Here is a 19284-nt window from a genome sequence, read left to right on the forward strand (position 1 = left end):
AGCTAAGAAATTGATATAAAACAAAATTTGTAATTTTTATTCTTTAAAATTTTAAATTATCTTTATGATAATATTTCTTATTCTTAATAACAATTTAATCATGCCTTTTCTAATTTACCTTATCCATTCTAAGACTATGTACATGTATTAAGAAAAAATATTTTGCCAGTGGTTTAAGGTTATAAAGATCACTGATTATCATTATCTTCAGGTTGTTTAAGACAATAGAAATATTCACTGAGTTAAAGAGAGAAAAAAACAACAACAACAAAAAAATAGAAAGGAAAAGAAAATAGAAAGGCAAGGGGGTTTAGCGCGTGAGTCTTCTATCTGTGTGACCAGGTGTTTATTTGGAGGGAGTGGGCAACCTATTTTTAACCTGATACAAACAATATAGAAGCTCTTTAACTATCAATCTTTTGATATAAGAGCATAAAAGGTAGATAGAAAGAGCATTTATATAAATCTGGTATAATAGTAATCACAATAATTTCTTTTCAATTTCTAATCTATCAACAGGAGGAAATGTCTCCATTGACTTTCGAAATTTTGTACTTAAAAGTTTTAACTGCGTTATATTTATTTACTTTAAATAAATATCTAATACACTTTTTCAGTCCTTCTAGGTTTGGCAAAGCATTTTTCATTTTACATGAATAAATATATGATTTACATGAGATAAGGACAAGGTTAAGTACATCTGGAAACAGTCTGTTACCAAATAAAATATCAATATTTGTCAAGTTTGCACCTAATGTAATTGATGAACACTTACTTTTGAATCCAATTTCTAACATTTAACCAGAATGTGGTTATAAATGGACATTCGAAAACAGATGTAAAATAGTTTCTGAAGCTCTATGACGAAAGGAGCATTGGTTATCATGTACAATACCCATTTTGAAACAAAGATGGTTAGTTCCTATGATTCTGAGATTGATTCTGTACTGTAACCACTGTAGTTTTGGATCTGTTGTAACTTTAAAAGGTAGACTATACATCTTTTGCCAATCAAAGTTAACCATATTTATCTCATTTATCCATTTTTGCTGAGATATCGGTTTGTGTTTTGTTACCACAAGTGAATCATACATGAACCTACATCCCTGTTTTTGTTTAAGAATAACTTTAGACAAAAGAGGTTGTAATGGAAAGTTTTCCTTCTTTGTGAAACATGCAAGGTTTGTAAATAAGCTCGGACTGCCACTACAATATTATTATATAACAAGAAATTGTTTCCTTCTATTTCATATATTTCTTGAAACAAATCAAGTGATAGCAGATTTCTGTCTTTGCCCATAAAGTCATTTACTAAAAAGACACCTTTAGAAATAAAATTTCTAAAACAGAAAGGCTTTCTGCCTATATGAAATTTATGACTATTAAAAATGGGTTCTGAAAGAAAATCTTCCCAATTTGCTGGGGTCTTTATAACAAGAGGACCATGATGGTCCTGAATCGCTCACCTCTTCCCACATGACCCAGTTTTTGACACAGTGACCTAGTTTTTGAGCTCATGTGACCCAGTTTTGAACTTGACCTAGATATTATCAAGATAAAAATGCTGACCAATTTTCATAAAGATCCATTGAAAAATATGGTCTCTAGAGAGGTCACAAGGTTTTTCTATTATTTGACCTATTGACCTAGTTTTCGAAGGTACGTGACCCTGTTTTGAACTTTACCTAGATATCATCAAGGTGAAAATTCTCACTAATTTTCATGAAGATCGCATGAAAAATATGGCCTCTAGAGAGGTCACAAGGTTTTTCTATTTTTATACCTACTGGCCTAGTTTTTAACTGCACGTGACCCAGTTTCTAAACTGACCTACATATCATCAAGTTGAACATTCAGATCAATTTTTATGAAGATCCATTGAAAAATATGGCCTCTAGAGAGGTCAAAAGATTTTTCTAATTTTAGACCTACTGACCTAGTTTTTGACCGCAGTTGACCCAGTTTCAAACTTGACCTATATATCATCAAGATCAACATTCAGACCGACTTTCATACAGATCCCATGAAAAATATGGCCTCTAGAGAGGTCACAACGTTTTTTCATTATTTGACCTACTGACCTACTTTTTGAAAGCACGTGACCCACTTTCAAACTTGACCTAGATATCATCAAGATAAACATTCTGACCAATTTTTATGGAGATCCATTTACAAGTATGGCCTCTAGAGAGGTCACATGGTTTTTCTATTTTTAGACCTACTGACCTAGTTTTTGACCGCACATGACCCTGTTTCGAACTTGACCTAGATATCATCAAGCTTAACATTCAGACCAACTTTCATACAGATCCCATGAAAAATATGGCCTTTAGAGAGGTCATAAGGCTTTTCTATTATTTGATCTACTGACCTAGTTTTTGAAGGCACGTGACCCACTTTCGAACATGACCTAGATATCATCAAGATGAACATTCAGACCAACTTTCATACAGATCCCATGAAAAATATGGCCTCTAGAGAGGTCTCAAGGTTTTTCGATTATTTGACCTACTGACCTACTTTTTGAAGGCACATGACCCACTTTCGAACTTGACCTAGATATCATCAAGGTGAACATTCTGACCAATTTTCATGAAGATCTCATGAAATATATGGCCTCTAGAGAGGTCACAAGGTTTTTCTATTTTTAGACCTACTGACCTAGTTTTTGACGGCACGTGACCCAGTTTCGAACTTGACCTAGATATCATCAAGATGAACATTCAGACCAACTTTCATACAGATCCCATGAAAAATATGGCCTTTAGAGAGGTCTCAAGGTTTTTCTATTGTTTGACCTACTGACCTAGTTTTTGAAGGAACGTAACCCACTTTCGAACTTGACCTAGATATCATCAAGATGAACGTTCTGACCATTTTTCATGAAGATCTTATGAAATATATGGCCTCTAGAGAGGTCACAAGGTTTTTCTATTTTTAGACCTACTGACCTAGTTTTTGATGGCACGTGACCCAGTTTCGAACTTGACCTAGATATCATCAAGATGAACATTCTGACCAATTTTCATAAAGATCCCACAAAAAATGTGACCTCTAGAGTGGTCACAAGCAAAAGTTTACGGACGCACGGACGACAGACACCGCGCGATCACAAAAGCTCACCTTGTCACTTTGTGACAGGTGAGCTAAAAAGTAATTGGTGTATTCCTGAGAAAACATCTTTCCAAAATGGATTTTTTACTTCTGAAAATTAAATATTTCTTTTGTAAAAAATGTGTGCCATATTTTTCAATAGAATGAATCCATGGATACATGCTACTAACTAAATCATAATAAGAGGAGTTACTGGTCAAATACCTTTTAAACCATAAACGTTTCATGGCCATTATGAACTTTTCAACATCAATTACTCTTAAGCCTCCCCCTTTAAAGTCTTGTTTTACTGTATCTCGTTTTACCTTATCTGGGCTATTATTCCACAAAAACTTAAAGAACATATTTTCTATTTCTTTTATTATATCACGTGAGGGGGTAGGAAGACTAGCAAAAAGATGATTAAAAAACCGGACCTGTCCGAAAGAAGAATTGTAGATATAAAATATTTTAATGAGCTATTTGTTTACGGGTGTAATTATGTAAACGCTTTTCGCATTTCAAAAATCTTTTGTATTGGTTTAAACATGCATTATGTTTTGTTTTCCTTGATTGATTTAATTTCTAAATTAAGGTTTAGTTTTGAACCGAACTACTTTTTATATTATTTTTACAGAGCACCGGAAAAGAAAAGTTTGGCTTTTATTTTTTCCCGATTTCTTAACCTGAACCCCGCAACATGGGGGTTTTTTGAAATATTTTCTGTATTCATTATTAAGGCTTGAACTTCACTTGTCGAAGGTTCCGCTAAGAAATAATTTTTGCATCGGACCGCTTTTGGCTGATTTAATAAAAAATGTCCGTTTAAATCTTGCGCTGACCAGTTTGCAATTTTAGTTTTTAAAGTCTTTTTTTAAAAAGAATAAAAGTTGTTCGGGGGACTGATCTGTTCTTGCCCTCCGGCTTTGTCCTTTGTCTCGTGGTGCGGAAGGTGGGGTTTGATCGCTGTCGTTTAAAAAGGTTTTAAAAATCCAAAATGCTCGTTATGCGTGTGAAAGATTTTCACTAACACGAAAATTCGCCGAACGGGTGGAGTTGAGTCTAAAGGGTTTAGGATTTTTTTAAAATTCCAAAAAATTTTAATCCTTTGAAAAAATTTAATTTATATCAGATAAAAAACCCTGGGTAAAAATTAAAATTTTTTTCGTGTGATTATACTGTGAAATGGGAAAAACCCGCCGACAGCGTCGATAAATTTTTTCTGGAAAAACAGGAAAAACCCTCGTCATAAAATTAATATGAACGAAAATTTTAAATTTTAAAAAACTGTTTAAGCCCTATTTTCACGAAATCAAATCATCAATGACCGTCTGTTTTTTTTAGAAAGTAGTTAGCATTTTGCATTGGGGACTGAGAAGATTAGTAAAAAAAAGACATCGAGATTTTTCAAAGCTTCAAAATTTTGCATTTTAAAACCATCAGTGGAATAACAGATGGATAGTAACAGTGGTTATATTGCCCATAAGTATTGACCTGCCTCGTAGGAATAATCTGCGTAAGATTCTTTATGATTTAAAAAAATGTCGCATGTGCAATAGCTGCGGGGACAAAACGATTACCCATCAATCTCGGAGCCTCAGTTAACATCTTTTTTTTAAAATTTTTATTCCAAATTTACGGAGGGGGAAAAATTAATCCTTACTATATTTTTTAGGGTTCATTTATTGAAAGAAATTTTTACTTGTATTAAGTTTTTTGTAGTAAGGTCGAATAAAAATCTTTAAAGTATGTAGATAAAAAAAGGGACAAATTCTCCCGAAAATAGTACTACAAGAGAAAAAAATTTAGATTCGTAAATCTTTGCAAAGAATGTAGAATAAAAGAAAAATACGGAAACCTTACTTTTGGATTTAAAAATGGTCTGCGGTTTCGTCCCTTGTAAGGTTTTGGAGTGAGCGGTTAAAACTTAAAGTATTTGTGTGTTAAATCTTTTCGGTCAATTTGGAAAAAGTAACAAAAACGTCCGAACATTTTTGGAAATTTTGTTGGTTCGTAAACTTTTCTTAGGCCCTGTACGTTTTTTTGTCGGTGTTTTTTTTCACTGTCTGGCTTGGTGGTCGAATAACGGGAAATTTTTTGAAAAAAATTCTTTTTCCCGGTGGCGGAAGGGTGAAAACTTCTTTTTCCAAAAGTCTTACCCCCAAAACCAGGGGGGGGAGGGTTTTAAAGTTTGTTTCTAAAAAATTTTTTTTTGCGGTGCCCCCCCTAGTATTTATGTGTTCTAGAGTACACAGCGCCAAAAAAACCTTTTTTTTTTTGAGGCTTTTTTTAATAAACTAAAATTTTAAGGAAATTTTTTTTAGCAAAATTGAATAAATTTTTCGTTTGAGCCCAATCGTCATGACGTCAAAGGTCCTGTGTAAAATTTATTCACTGAATTTTATAAAATGGGAAAATTTTCTTTTTGCAAAATGAAAATTTTTTTGTTTTTTTCATTTATATGACATTCAGAGCGGGGAAAGGAAAAATCCCGAAAACATCGGAACGGGGGGCGTTGCCGAAAAGTGAGTCAGGGGCCATTTTTTGGACCAAAGCAAAAACCGAAAAAATAGGCGTAAAGAAAAACGGAGTCAATCTTATCTTGAATTTGTACGTATAAATTTTGAAAAATATTCGCCAAAAAAAATTGGGGCGCTTTCCACCTTAACACTTGTATATAATAATGTATGTAGAGTTGCTTTTTTTTTGTACCCCTTTAAAAGATTTGTTTGGGTTTTTGTGTAAAATTTTTTGAGCTATTACCGATTGTCCCTTTTGATATACCCACCCAATTTGTGCTTAGTTTACGATATTTTCTTTGTGCTTCAAGATAACTTCAAGATATCGTAAGCCCAAAAATTGTGCTGCTTTTGACACCCCTTTTAAAGTCCTGGTTTTTTTTCAATTTAAGAAAATTTAAACAAGTTAAAAAGGTTTTAATTTTTTCTTTTTTAAAAGCGTAAAATTTAGTGTATTTGTGTAAGAATATTTAAAAAATCACAAAATTTCCCAAATACTTTCGTTGGGGGAGCGCGAAAAATGTCGAAAAAAACACGGGGAAAAAAAAGGTCGACTTAAAAAATGGTAAAGACTTTGTATCAATTACATGTTAATACCTTGTTTTTTTAATCATGTAAAAATTTTTTTTAAAAATTTATTTTTTAAGACTTTTATTTTACTTTACATTAAAATTTTTAAAAACGGGAAATTAAAAAGAATCCAGTCAAACCCCTCGAATCTCTCGCCCGTCTCGAGCATTACCGGTCCCTGTGGCACAAACCCTTTTCCCCACATTCCAGTTTCTTTTGTCGACAGCAGCATAAATTAGAGGGCGCTGACTTTTCACGGCCCGCCCGATAAAATTCGACAGAAGATGTAAATGGACAAAACCCCAAATGTCGTTTCGATCCCCTCCCGGGGGTTTTTGTTCCTGGTTGTCGTTCATTTTGCGGGGAAAGTGTTTGTGTGGGAAGGGAAAAGCTAAGCTTCGGTTTTTGTATTCATATTTACAAATCAGAGGCTTTTTCCCTGTTCCTTTTGGGGGCTTTTCATAATAAAGGGTCTGTAACGCCCAAAATATTAAGTGACAATTAAAACCCAAATATGTTTCATATGTATTATGATTGGGAAAGTTTGATTAAAAATATTTATGAAAAATTTTTCTATTCGAGAAAATTCACAAACTTATAAATTTTCCCGTCACATGGACCAACAAAAAATAAAGCACAGGGCCCCTTATTTTCTTTTGCCGGATTTATCGGGGCCAGCATGAAAGGGTTAAGTTTTGACTCAATCGTGTCCAGCTGTAAGGGTTAAGTTTTAGATCAATCGTGGCCCACATGATGGGGTTTAAAGCTTGATTCGTCGGCCCAGAGTGGGGTTAAGCTTAGACCACGTGGCCAGCATGTGGGTTAAAGCTTGACTCAATCGTGTCAGCTGATAGGGTTAAGCTTATTTTTTATAAAAAGAAAAATGTTCAAAAAGTTTGGGCAAATTAAAAATGGTTGTTACAACGCTTCGTAATGGAAGAAAAAAATTTTTTTTTTAAAACTTGGTAAATTAAAAAAGCTTTCTTTTGGGCATCGAGTGAAAAAAATTTATGTTTTTGGAACTTTGGAATAAATACAAACCTTGCGGGAAAATTTTCGCCAAAACGAAAGGTTGGTCTGTTGTTTCAGGGGGTTTTTTGGGCATGGGGTGAATGTACTTAATTTTTTTCGTTCAGGAAAATAAGGGAAAGAACAATTTTTTAGGTGGCATGTTAATAGTAAGCTGAAGTTGGTTACATGTTACTTTTTTAGTCTACGCCCCAAAATTGTTTTGTTTTTTTTTATGAAAAAGTAGCTTTTGGAAAAAGGGTTTTTGAATAGTGAGGGCAAAGAACGTGAACAGCTTCTGAAATTTGCCCTTCCCCGTTTTATGCATGTGTTAGGTTTTAAATTTTTTAAATTTAAAGTCAAAAATGTCGTTAAAAATTTACAGTTTTTTTTTATAAAATTTATTTTTAAACCGGATTTTAGACGAAAGTGTTTACAATAAACTTTTTGCTTAAATTTTGTTTCTGTTATCTTTAAATTTTCCTTTATAAAATGTGAAAAAAAAATCAGTGAAAAATAATAAAATCTTTTTGATGAACTGCCGCTAAAATCAAAAAAAACGCATGGCCCCGACCTCGGGAATAGTTTAAATTTTAAATCGGCAAGGCAAACATAAGTGTATATTGGTAAGCTTTTGTTTAAAAATTCGTCCTCACCTTAATATCATTGGTGAGCAGGGTTGTCAGCTAAACCAATCTTCCCTTAAAAAGGGAAATAAAAACAAAGTCAATTTTTAATTTACACTGAAAATTTCAGGGTTTACAATTGCGAAATTTTAAAAAAAGTTTCTTGAGTTTTTTTTGAAAAAGATGGTTTAGTGCTCTTTGAGACAGGGGAATAATGCGAAAATAAAATAAAACCCGAATAAAATTTGTGTATTCAATTTTCATTTGCGTTTTAAAAATTTTGAAAAAAATTTTTTTTTTTTATTTAAACTTCTTTTCGATAAACTGCTTTCGTATTATTTTTCCAAAAAAATGGGTGCAGTCCGGGGGGTTCGACGAAAAAAAAATGTTCAAAGGTTTTTGTGGAAATTTAAAATTTTGAAAAGGGTTTTTTAAATTTATTTTTCATTTTTTTAATTTGGAAACTAAATATTAAAACTGGAATTTTATGTATCTAATATTGCATTTATGCCCCGTTGTTTTGCCATCGCGGTAAACTTCTAGGGGGCCCAATCGCATTTTATGGGATTTGGTGGTATCTTTAATCTTTTGAAAGTTTCTTTTTTTTCAAGGAATTTCCGTTTAATTTTCCCATTTTGATGCTTTTGGGATTTCATAATTTTATCTATATGATAGATTTTTTTTAATTCCTTATTTTGTTTAAAATTTTTGCCTTGAACCCGGAAATAAAAAGAGAATTATAACTGTTTAGACCCTTGCTTTTTCTGTGTTCAGAATTTTCGTGGCACGATAAAGCAATGACTTTTAAAATGTTTGTGTGAGAGTGATTTTCGCATTTTAACAAAAAACTTTTAAAGTATTATTTAAAAAAGACAAAACTCTTTTTTACTTCCCCCATGGTGTACGGGTTTTGGGAGGGGGAAAATTCGATTTTTGCCCCTTTTTCCAAATACAACTGGTAGCCACCAGACTGTGTCGCAGCCGATCATCTAAAATGGAAGTTGATTAAAAAGGGTTTTGGTGAAAAGTATTTTTTAAAGTTTTTTTCTAATCAATCGCGATTTGCTTTGGGGAAAGGGTTTTTTTTTTAAATACGTTACATTTTGAAATTTCCGAGGGTTTTTTTTTTTTCAATTTGGTGCAGTATTTAAAAGTGGGGAAATATTTGAAAACAACTTTCAGACACCCCGGTCGAAAATTTTGAACAATTTTTGTTCTTGCGGTTTAAAAATTTTCACCCCTGATAGCGTTTTTTAACATATACGGTTGATGCAGGAAAATTTATAAGGGCGCATTAAATTTTAAAAAAAACTTTTTAAATTTTCGGTGGCTCAAACTTTTTGTTAGTTTGTTTTCTTGAAAAGCATATCCACTTTTCATGGGTCATTTAAACCTTTTTCGCCGGGGGACCTCGCCCTCCTTTTAGTGGCCGTCCCCAAACGGAACCCCCCGGGAAAAAAAGAGAAAAAGTATTTTATAACGTTCGACTGAAAAATTTGCATTTTAAAGGTGCCTAATGTTTTTCAAATTTTTTGTTTTCAAATTTTTTTGTAGGGAAAATTAAAAGGGGGGTTTTTTTTCAGGTAATGAATCGGACTTTGGGCTTTGACCCCAAAAATTTTTTAAAGGAAGCATATTAAAGTTTTAAAACCAATTTTTCTGACGAAAAAGGCAAATAAAGGGACACGATGTATGATTTCCGGATTTAACAAATTTTTTAAAATAAAAACGGGAAAACTGTATTTTTTTTCAAGGTGAATTAAAATTTAATGAAGTGTCGGTCTTTTTGCTGTCTATTTAATGTTTAAAATAATCGAACCCTGACGTTTATTTTGTTTTTCTGGCACGCTTTAAAGCAAACCACTTTTTTCTGGGGTAGAAAAAAGTAATATATGAAGTTTTTTTTGGGTTTTAGCAATCATCTGGTAATGGTTACAAGGTCCCAAAGTAGTTTATACCGTAAACGACAAAATGCGTTTAGATTTTAAAAGGTTTGTAAAGTTGTAAATGTTTTTTGGCATAAATGGTAAAAAGTTGTAAGTTAAAAATTTTTTTTTGTTGGGGAATTTTCCTTGTGCCTTTAAAAGTGTTAGTTGATGAAAAATTTTTCTTTAATTTTTTTTTGTGTTTAAATGAAGGTTTGTTTTGTTCAAAATTTTTTTTTTATATTTTTTACTTTGTTTTGTCAAAATTTTGAAAACAAAATTGTTTAATTTTTTTAAATTGTAGTTATTATGAACATGATTTTATGAAAAGTGCAATTTTAGAAAAAATTTAAAAAGAAAAGAAATTTTTTTCGTGTTATGAAATGGTGATCCTCCTCAAGTCTTTTTTCGCCAACCGTTTAAATTTGGGTGATTTTGAAATAAGAATTGGGGACATGAGGGGTTTGCGAATTCCCTTGTTAAAGCACGACAAGAAATGTGCTTGTGTCCTTCCCTCGTTTTTTTTTGTTAAAACAATTGCGATTTTTTGTGTTTAGTATTGTGGGTACAAGCGATTTTATATGACAATCGTTTTGCATGGTTTTGAAGAGGAAATTTCCAAAAACTTTAAGATTCGGACATTTGTTTGAATTTTCTGAGTTTGTTTTTTTTTCCGATACCCCTGTATCAGAAATGCATTCGCTGTATGCCTATTTGTGGGATGGGGAAACATTTGACCTTACCTTACGAACGAAAGCGTCGGAGGGCCCGGACATCGGGGTGATTTCGAAAGCCCACTGAATGAATTTCAAATTCAATTTTTTACTCAAGCCCCGATTCTGAGAAAAATTCCTTACACTAAATAATTTCTCCACGTAAAGAGGGTGAAGGGGTTTTTAAAAAGGGGGGAAAGCCAAAAAAAGTTACGGTCACTTGACTACTGAGTTTTAATCACCGTGAAAAAGTGTGTGAAGTTCCAATTTTTTCCATAATGGGTTTAAGGGCGCTTACTACAAAAAAGTAAAAATGGATAGGAAAAAAAGGGGCATACTTTTTGTAAAAAAAAAAAAAAAAAAGTTAACGGCCGATCAACTAACATCACAGGGGAAACGAGTGTATGAAAAAACCATTTTTCACCGTGATTACTTAGTACCAGTATGAAGGAATGCCAACCTTAGTTGTTTTATATGAAAGCAAAACCAGCCATCCCAAAAAGCTGGAAATTTGTTTAAGCAAGAGTCCAAATATGGTTTTGTCGCTCCTAAAAAGGACCTCGGCTTCCTAACCAGTATGCGCAATCCTTTTGCGTTATTAAAATTAAAATTTTTAGTTTTTTTTTGTGACGCCCCAAATGTATAGCCATAAATTGGCTTGTGATTGATTAGACGCCCCGAACGAAAAATGTGTTTTTTTTTCAACAAAGCATGTAAAATAAATCTATTTCTTTAACACGTTCGTTAACTACACCTGGAAGGTTACTAATCTTTTCTGGAACCTTTTTTTGGGGGCGTGCCAAAAAAAAGGTTATTTTTCGATAGTATTTAATCGACAAAACAATCACGGGTGAAAACCTTTTTTTTTTTATAAAAGAAAAACTTTTTAAAACCCTTTTGAATGCTCTATAAAACATTTCGTTTTTTGTATATAATTAATTCCGGGAAAAGACGTTAAGGGGCATAACAGTTCAACGCCTTTTTAAAATCACCACTTTCAAAAACTGTTAATTTTTTTTGTTTTATACATTTGCAAAACGTTCCCTGCTGAAAATTTTAAAAACTGATGGAAAGTAGTTTTCGCAATTTTTTTTTAGCTCGAATCGAAGTTAGGAGAGCTCCCACTCACCCGGAATTTCGGTCCCACCTTGGTGAAAGTTTTTGGATTTGCTTTTTAAATTGAGATAGTTTTTCCCCAACATTACCTAAATCGGCATAGGGCCATAACTCTTACGCCAATATTTCTTGAATTTTCCCCCTTTTTTCTTGCTTTCAGGGTTAAGTATGGGGTGTGTGTGTCGTGGTGGGGTGGGGGGGGGGGGGGGGGGGGGGGGGGGGGTGAATTTTATATCCAGTCGAACACCCCCCTTTCTAATGTTTTAAAGGTTTATGTTTTTGGGTGTATTTGACTGTCCCACAGGGGTAGTGGTGGATTTTTGCGATTCAAAAGATTGGATTTTGTGGGAGGGTTTTTTATGATGATGCAAGGAAGGTGGGGGCCAAGCCGGACTTTAGCGGAACTGAAAAAGGATGGAGGGCTTGGGGTTTTACCCTCAAGGTGGTTGTAAAGAAAAGCTCTAAACCCTTCGGGTTTGGCCCGGTTATAGTGTGCATTTTTAAAAGGGGCTTTTTCAACGCTCCTTAAAAGTTTTATAAAATCTAATAGTATCGGGTCCAAACCCTTTTTTTGTGGAAAACTGAATTTACGGTCATTTAAAAATTTTTTAGTTGTTCCCCTGGATTTTCTTTCCGGAAACCATGTTGACGATGACTAAGAAGCCCAAAAAACTGTTTTTCATAAATTGTAAAAATTGCAAGAGGAAGGGTTATGTACGCCCGTTCCCCGGTTTTTTGGAAAGCAAAAATGGTAACTTTCACAGAGTTTTTCTGTGAATTAAAAATCATCTTAGGCCAAAATTTTTACGAAAAGGAAAGCATTGCCGTGACTTTTCCGTCTTTATTTTTTGGTACGATTTTCAAAGATTTTTCAAAAACTATTTTTAATCATTATGTTGTTTTCCCCCAAATGTTTTGCCTTTCCATGATTTCGTGAATAAAAAAAAAATTATTCCAGAAGGGTGATATAAATTTCACCCTAAAATTTAAAAAAAATTCAATAATTTTTATATCACCCTAATAATCAACTTAAAAAATTAATTTATTATTAAAATTTCTATTTTTTATTAATTTTAATTTTTAACCCAACAACTTTTTAACCTCCATCAACAAATTTTTCTCCCCACAAAACCTTCTTACCCTTAAACCACTTTTAAAAAAACCCCTTCCCATTACAAAACCCTTATTAAAATTTCAATACCCCTACACGCAAAACAAACCCCTTTTACAAAATTCCAGTCAATGAGAACAAGTAACCTGCAGTCAAATTTTTATATTTTCGCATCGATACTTTTGAATCAAATGATACATGATACGGTGAATGAATTATTTTTATCTACTTACAATTGAAAGCATAGGAAAACGGTGTTCCCCCCCCTTTATGATAGATCAAATAAGAGAAACCCTCAGCCTTTGTAAATTTAATAGATAAGTTTATATTTAAAAAAAACTGATAATAATATAACAACCCTTTATAATATTTAAATAATAAAACAAATTTATTTGTAATAAAAAAGCAAATTTTGGTTTAGGGAGAAATTAAAACTCATTTAAACAACTTTTTATGACATTTTTCTTTCATTTGTTAGTCTAAAAATTAAAATTTTTTGGGGAACGAAAAACTTTCCGAGAGTTAGATAGAAAGTACGTTTTATTTATTTTTATGAAATTTCAGAATTACCTCCTTTTTTTTGAATTATCTAAAAGCGACTATTTCTTTTTTTCAACTGTTTTTAGTTTTTTCACTTGCTTTGATATATGGGGTTTTTCATTTTTTATGATACAATAGCAAAATTAAAACAGAGATCCATTGAAATTTGTGAACAAAGTTTGGGGCAAAAATGAAGTAATAAACTGTTTACAAACTTCCCTTTTAAGAATTTCCCGTTAAACGTAACTGTCAAAAAAAAAAACCTTTTACAAATATAAAACAATGTATAACAGTCCTTAGTTCTTCTGGGAGGTTTTGATTTAAGCCCCTAACAAAAAAGCATTTAACTCTTTCATCAGTTTTTTTACAACTTTTTGACTTTAATTATTTTTTGTATTTCATTTTGAATTTTTTTAACCAACAGAAATTTTAATATAGAAATTTAAAAGTGTTGAAAACGACTAAAACATAAAATTTTTAAAATATCGATTTTTTTGCTCAACTATTCAAAGAAAAGGTAAAGCTATTGGCTTCCTTGGACTGGTCGGCTTTGCTTTTTTTTAAATTTTTGTTTAAGTTGTATTTGTAACCACTGAGGGGTGGCTGTAACTTACACCTTTTCACGGACAAACAGACTTAACTGCAAGGTTTCCCAAAATCTTTTAACTTTTAAAAAAAATTACGCCTTTTTGGGCCTAGCAATTTTTTTTTTTAAGTTTTGAAAGACAATGAAAGAAAGTTCATTCAAAATGTTTTAAATTTTTTCACATTTTTACCTAAAAATTTCTAAAACACCCAAAGGAAAAAAATGCTTTTTTGTTTCTTTTGGGTAAAGTTCAAACTGTGTTTTACTGAAAAAATGAAAAATTAAACAAATTTTAAATATCTTCCTGGATGAAGATCCCCCAAAAAAATAAAAAGATAAAAGAAAAAAAGATTTTTTATATCAAGTTTGTCATTTAATGTTTACTTTAACAATATTTTGATCTAATGCCAAAAAAGATAATCATGAAAAAAGGAAGTTTTGTAAAATTCAAAAAAGGTAATTTGGTTTTTATTTTGAGTTTGATTTTTCATGAATCTGCTTAAAAAAAAAAAATTAAAACAGGGATATGTTATTAAAAAACACGTGGACTAATAGAATTGTTAGCCTAAAAAAAACAAATCTTTCTATAAAATTTAAATATTTTTCCATTTATATCCCTTTTAAAACCTTTTGTTTGTGTGGAAGAAAACCCAACACCCGGCATCCCAGATGGGCATTTAGGGAAGTCAAAGAGTGCCAAGCCCCAGTTTGTATATGAAATACACCGTTTATTAGCCTTTACTGAGGTAAATTTTCTACAGAAAACAAAACCCATACCCGGCTCTTTGAGCTGTCAAAAACCCGCAAAGACTTGACGTTTTTTTAAAAAAAACTTGCCCGTTTGATTATGCCAAGACGAGGTTAAAAGTTGCTGCAGAAAAAAACGGGCCCAACAAGGCCCGCCAGTGACCCGGTAGCCAAGGGGGCCCCCTGCCCTTCAACCAGCTCTCCAAAATAGTTTTGGGCATGTGACAGTTCAAAAAAGACCCCCATATGGAAGTAATATCCAGTAAACCGAAAATAAGTCATATGTTTATTTTATCCCCCACATTTGAGGAAAAATTTTTTTGTCAAACAAAAATGCCCCCCATGAAAGGCTGAAGGATGACTATATGTTGAAGGTGTCATCTAAAGAGTAGCGTTATTATGACCTAGCTTTATTTTGATGTTTTTAACCCGCCCCGTGATCTCAAAATTTTAAGACTGGGCCCCTTTTTCAGTTTGATGTCACCAGGTTTCCAGTTATATAATGGACACCTGTCGTTTTGATATCACTATGTTCTCCGTTTTATAGATGGGGCCCCTGTCGTCTTGAGTCATTCCAGTTATAGATGGGCCCCCGTCAGTCTTGATGTCACTAGTGTTTTTCCAGTTTTAGACTGGGAACCTTGTCAGTCTTTTTGTCACTGGTTCTCCCGTTTCGATGGAACCCCTTTTCAGTTTCATTCACTAGCGTTCCCGTTAAGATGGACACCCTTGTAGTCTTCATGTCACTAGGTTCCCAGTTTCAGGGTGGACCCCTTGTCAGTTTATGTCCGGTTCCCCCGTTAAGACTGGACACCTTTTCAGTCTTAGTCATAGCGTTCTCCCGTTACAGACTGGACACTAGGTTCTCCCGTTCGACGGGGCACCTTGTCAGTCTTCATGCACTAGCGTTCCCCCGTTAAAGAGGGGAACCTTGTCGTCTTCTGTCACTGGTTCCCCGTTTCAACGGACACCCCTTTTCAGTTTCTTTTCACTGCGTTCCCAGTTACAGAGGACACCCCTTTTCAGTCTCTGTCATAGCGTTCTCCAGTTACAGATGGAAACCCTTTTCAGTCTTGATGTCACTAGTGTTTCCAGTTATAGACTGGACACTTTTAGTCTTTAGTCTTGTGACCTTCACCTTTGCCCGCTTCCTGTAAACAACAGGGGGAGCACTGTTAAGGCAATCATCCACAAAATTCGACGCAAAAGGTCAAAACATTATCCTTCAAAATTTTAGAAAACATTTTCAGCAGTAAAGTCACCCCAATTTGACTACTCAATATAAGGGTATTCTCTGACCCAAAAGACAATTACCCCTATAGTTTTAAACCCCGTGTTTTGATTTTGGTAGGATATAAACAGTTACTGACTTTCAGAATAACCAACAGTTTGAGCAAAACAAAAAAACCCCCCTTATTCAAAGGAAGGGGGGAGGGGGGGTGGCATAAAAGCGCAATGGTTTTTTTAGAAAATATCTTTAAGCAATAAAGCAGGGTAAAAATTGAGGATGAAAAAGGGCATGGGGATTAAAAATGAAATTTACCATCTTCACCTTTTGTCTCCCTCAGTGACCTCAATTTGTGGTCAGCCCATCTATTGATAAAATAGCCCATAATGTACAGCAATATTCCAATAATAAATCTAGGGTCACTGAAAATACAGAACAAAATAATTATCAGATATTTAATACAACATACATAATTCTGTATATACAATTCAAGCAGCAGAAAAAAAACAGGACCCAAGGTTATAAACCTGAGACTGGAGAACATTTTCAGAATGATTCTACTGCAACTATGAAATCCGTGAAAATTTGTCCTTAGATGAATAATTATGTTTTAATAGTATTAGGTGGAATTATATGTCACACAACATTTTTGTTTACATAAACATAGAAAAATATCAGGTTTTCATGGACCAGCAGTGCTATGAAGAAAACCACAGGCATCACCAGAGATGAGTTCCTTTGTAAGTCTAATTACTGTCTATCCTAACAGTTTAAAAAATAAAAATTGGTAAAAAAGCAAAAAAAATGTTAGTGGTGGTTAATCAGATTTAGGTCAAGGAATAGGTTTGTTGAAACTTAAACAACTGATAAATTTACACTTATTTTTTTGTTCCCCCCCCACCCGAGTGCTAAATACCTGTTAGGTTTTCAGTGAAGGTTTTTTCAAAATTTGACATTTCTATCCTGGTTGCCCAACCAAGATTTATCATTCTAATATAAGAGTAAATTTGATAAATAAGTAATGGTCAAAATTTAAGAACTATTGTATTTTGTTTATCAAATATTAATTTTGACAATTTTATATTTAGCCGAAAATATTAGAAATGCAAATTTCTAAAATTACTATTACCTCCCTCTGCCTATCTTGGTTGTAGAAGGATTTAAATTCAGAAGCTACACGCAATTTTTCAACTTGTTTTTTGGTTCATATAGTTAAAATATCCCAATGTCTATCAAATATACATGTAAAATGAGCTGCGCCATGAGAAAATCAACATAGCGGCTTTGCGACCAGCATGGATCCAGACCAGCCTGCACATCCGCGCAATCTGGTCAGGATCCATGCTGTTCGCTAACAGTTTCTATGATTGCAAAAGGCTTTGAAAGCGAACAGCATGGATCCTGACCAGATTGCGTGGATGTGCAGGCTGGTCTGGATCCATGCTGGTCGCAAAGCCGCTATGTTGATTTTCTCATGGCACGGCTCAAATTAATACTGAAATCAAAAGAAATACTCAGCTTTTTAAACATGTTCATGTGAAAGGGGTGAAATTAACTTTTTATAAACAACTAATAAATTATACATTTCTAACCTATCTTTATCTCTTACCGGTATGTTATTCTGTTCCTTTAATAAATCTCTAACAGAAAGAAACAGATGTCATTAAGATGTTGCTAAAATCTGATTGACCACCTTTAATGAAATAAAACAATAAAATGGCAGCACTTGATTGTTGGCTAATACCTGTACTATCTGTCATATATTCTGGTTTTCTATTTTTATATGCAAGTCCGCAATCATTACAGTAACTGTGATGCTTATGGGCAAGGTTTAGGACACTGCACAGTCACAGGTTCAAACCCAGTTAGGGGTCATGACTGTACTTCACCAATATTAGGTGTTTCCTTCAAGGGGTCTCAAGTGTTGAAAGCTTTCTTTACACATCGATTATATTGTATTATATAACCATTAATATTTATGAGGAAATAGTTTTTGTGCTAACATCAATTAATAGAATTAAAATCAAATCTTGACAAATAAGCAAATTTATCTTTAAAATTAAAAATCCACGAATCCATAACCCCACAATATAGTTTTTGTCAAAATCACAAAATTTTATGTAAACAAAACAAGAGATCACAGAGTGATCTTTGGCGCCCACCATTGAGTCATTTTTAAATGTTCCAAATTTCAAGACTAGCTCAAAATCCTAAAAGTAGGTAACTAATAATTAAACCCATACCCTAAACAAGAGAGATGACACCATTAATGAGTTATATGCAATTACTATTTTTTTCTTATTGTGATACAAAGAATGCACATATAATTACTTATGCTATAACTAATAATTAAACCCAAAAATTTGAGTATTAAACAAATTAATGATCAATCTGCTAGGGTAGTCCATTCACTGCTGAGGTGTTAAAAGGAAAATAATGAACAACTTGAATCATTATCTCATTACTGTCTGCAGACTTTATGACCCTTCTACAGGTAAGGCCATAAAAAACCAATTTACTACTTGGAGGGCCACTGGATATAAAATTATATTAGAAATCAAAATAAACAAAAGGCCATAACTCATTCAAAAATTGTTGAACCAGTCTGATTTTCAGGGGGACACAACTAGGGTAAAAATACGCCATTCTGACAAAGTTTGATCAAAATCCCCCAAGTAGTTTCTGAGGAGTTGCGATAACAAGAAATTGTTAACAGACGGACGGATGACAGACGACAGACCACGGACGCAGAGTGATTTGAATAGCCCAGCATCTGATGATGGTTGGCTAATTAAAAGATGTCTACAAAATTAAACTAGAAGATGCTTTTGTAAAAAAGCTCATGTTTCCCCCACTGCTTAGTCGTATAGGCAAGAAGTCAATAGGGGACAGAACGCCAAAGAGACACTGATGGCTGGCTGCAATAGGGATCATCTACCTGGCATGTCCAGTCATCCCACTAAGTTTCAACATTCAGGGCATAGTGGTGCTCAAGTTATTGTTCAGGCTCCTGTCACCTTGACCTTTGATCAAGTGACTCCAAAATCAATATGGGTCATCTACTCTGCATGTCCAATCATCCTATTAAGTTCCAACATTCTGAGTCATGTGGTTCTCAAGTTACTGTCCGGAAATGCTTTAACATGACCAGGCCCCTGTGACCTTGACCTTTAATAGAGTGATCCAAAAATCAATAGGGGTCATCTACTCTGCATGTTAATCATCCTATGAAAAATTATTATTTTGGGTGAAGTAGTTCTCAAGTTATTGATCGGGAATAGTTTTCCATGATCAGGTCCCTGTGACCTTGACCTTTATCAGAGTGACCCCAGAATTGATTGCGGTCATCTACTCTGCATGATCAATCATCCTATTAAGTTTCAACATTCTCGGTCTAGTGGTTCTCCAGTTACTGACCGGAAATGTTTTTCCATGTTCAGGCCCCTGTGACCTTGACCTTTAATAGAGTGACCCCATAATCAATACAGGTCATCTACTCTGC

At 33.6% G+C, this 19284-nt stretch overlaps 1 protein-coding gene across 1 annotated transcript in view; it reads right to left on the reverse strand.

Moving 5' to 3' along the window:
• LOC123525530 (uncharacterized) overlaps positions 1–19284 on the reverse strand; it is a 51535-nt gene that overhangs the window by 24054 nt on the left and 8197 nt on the right. The window contains exon 7 of the mRNA XM_053537726.1: positions 16098–16204. Within this exon, the coding sequence (XP_053393701.1) occupies positions 16098–16204 (107 nt within the window). The remainder of the gene's footprint in view (positions 1–16097; positions 16205–19284) is intronic.

This window comes from Mercenaria mercenaria, chromosome 3 (genome assembly GCF_021730395.1).
Source record: "Mercenaria mercenaria strain notata chromosome 3, MADL_Memer_1, whole genome shotgun sequence".
NCBI lineage: Eukaryota > Metazoa > Mollusca > Bivalvia > Venerida > Veneridae > Mercenaria > Mercenaria mercenaria.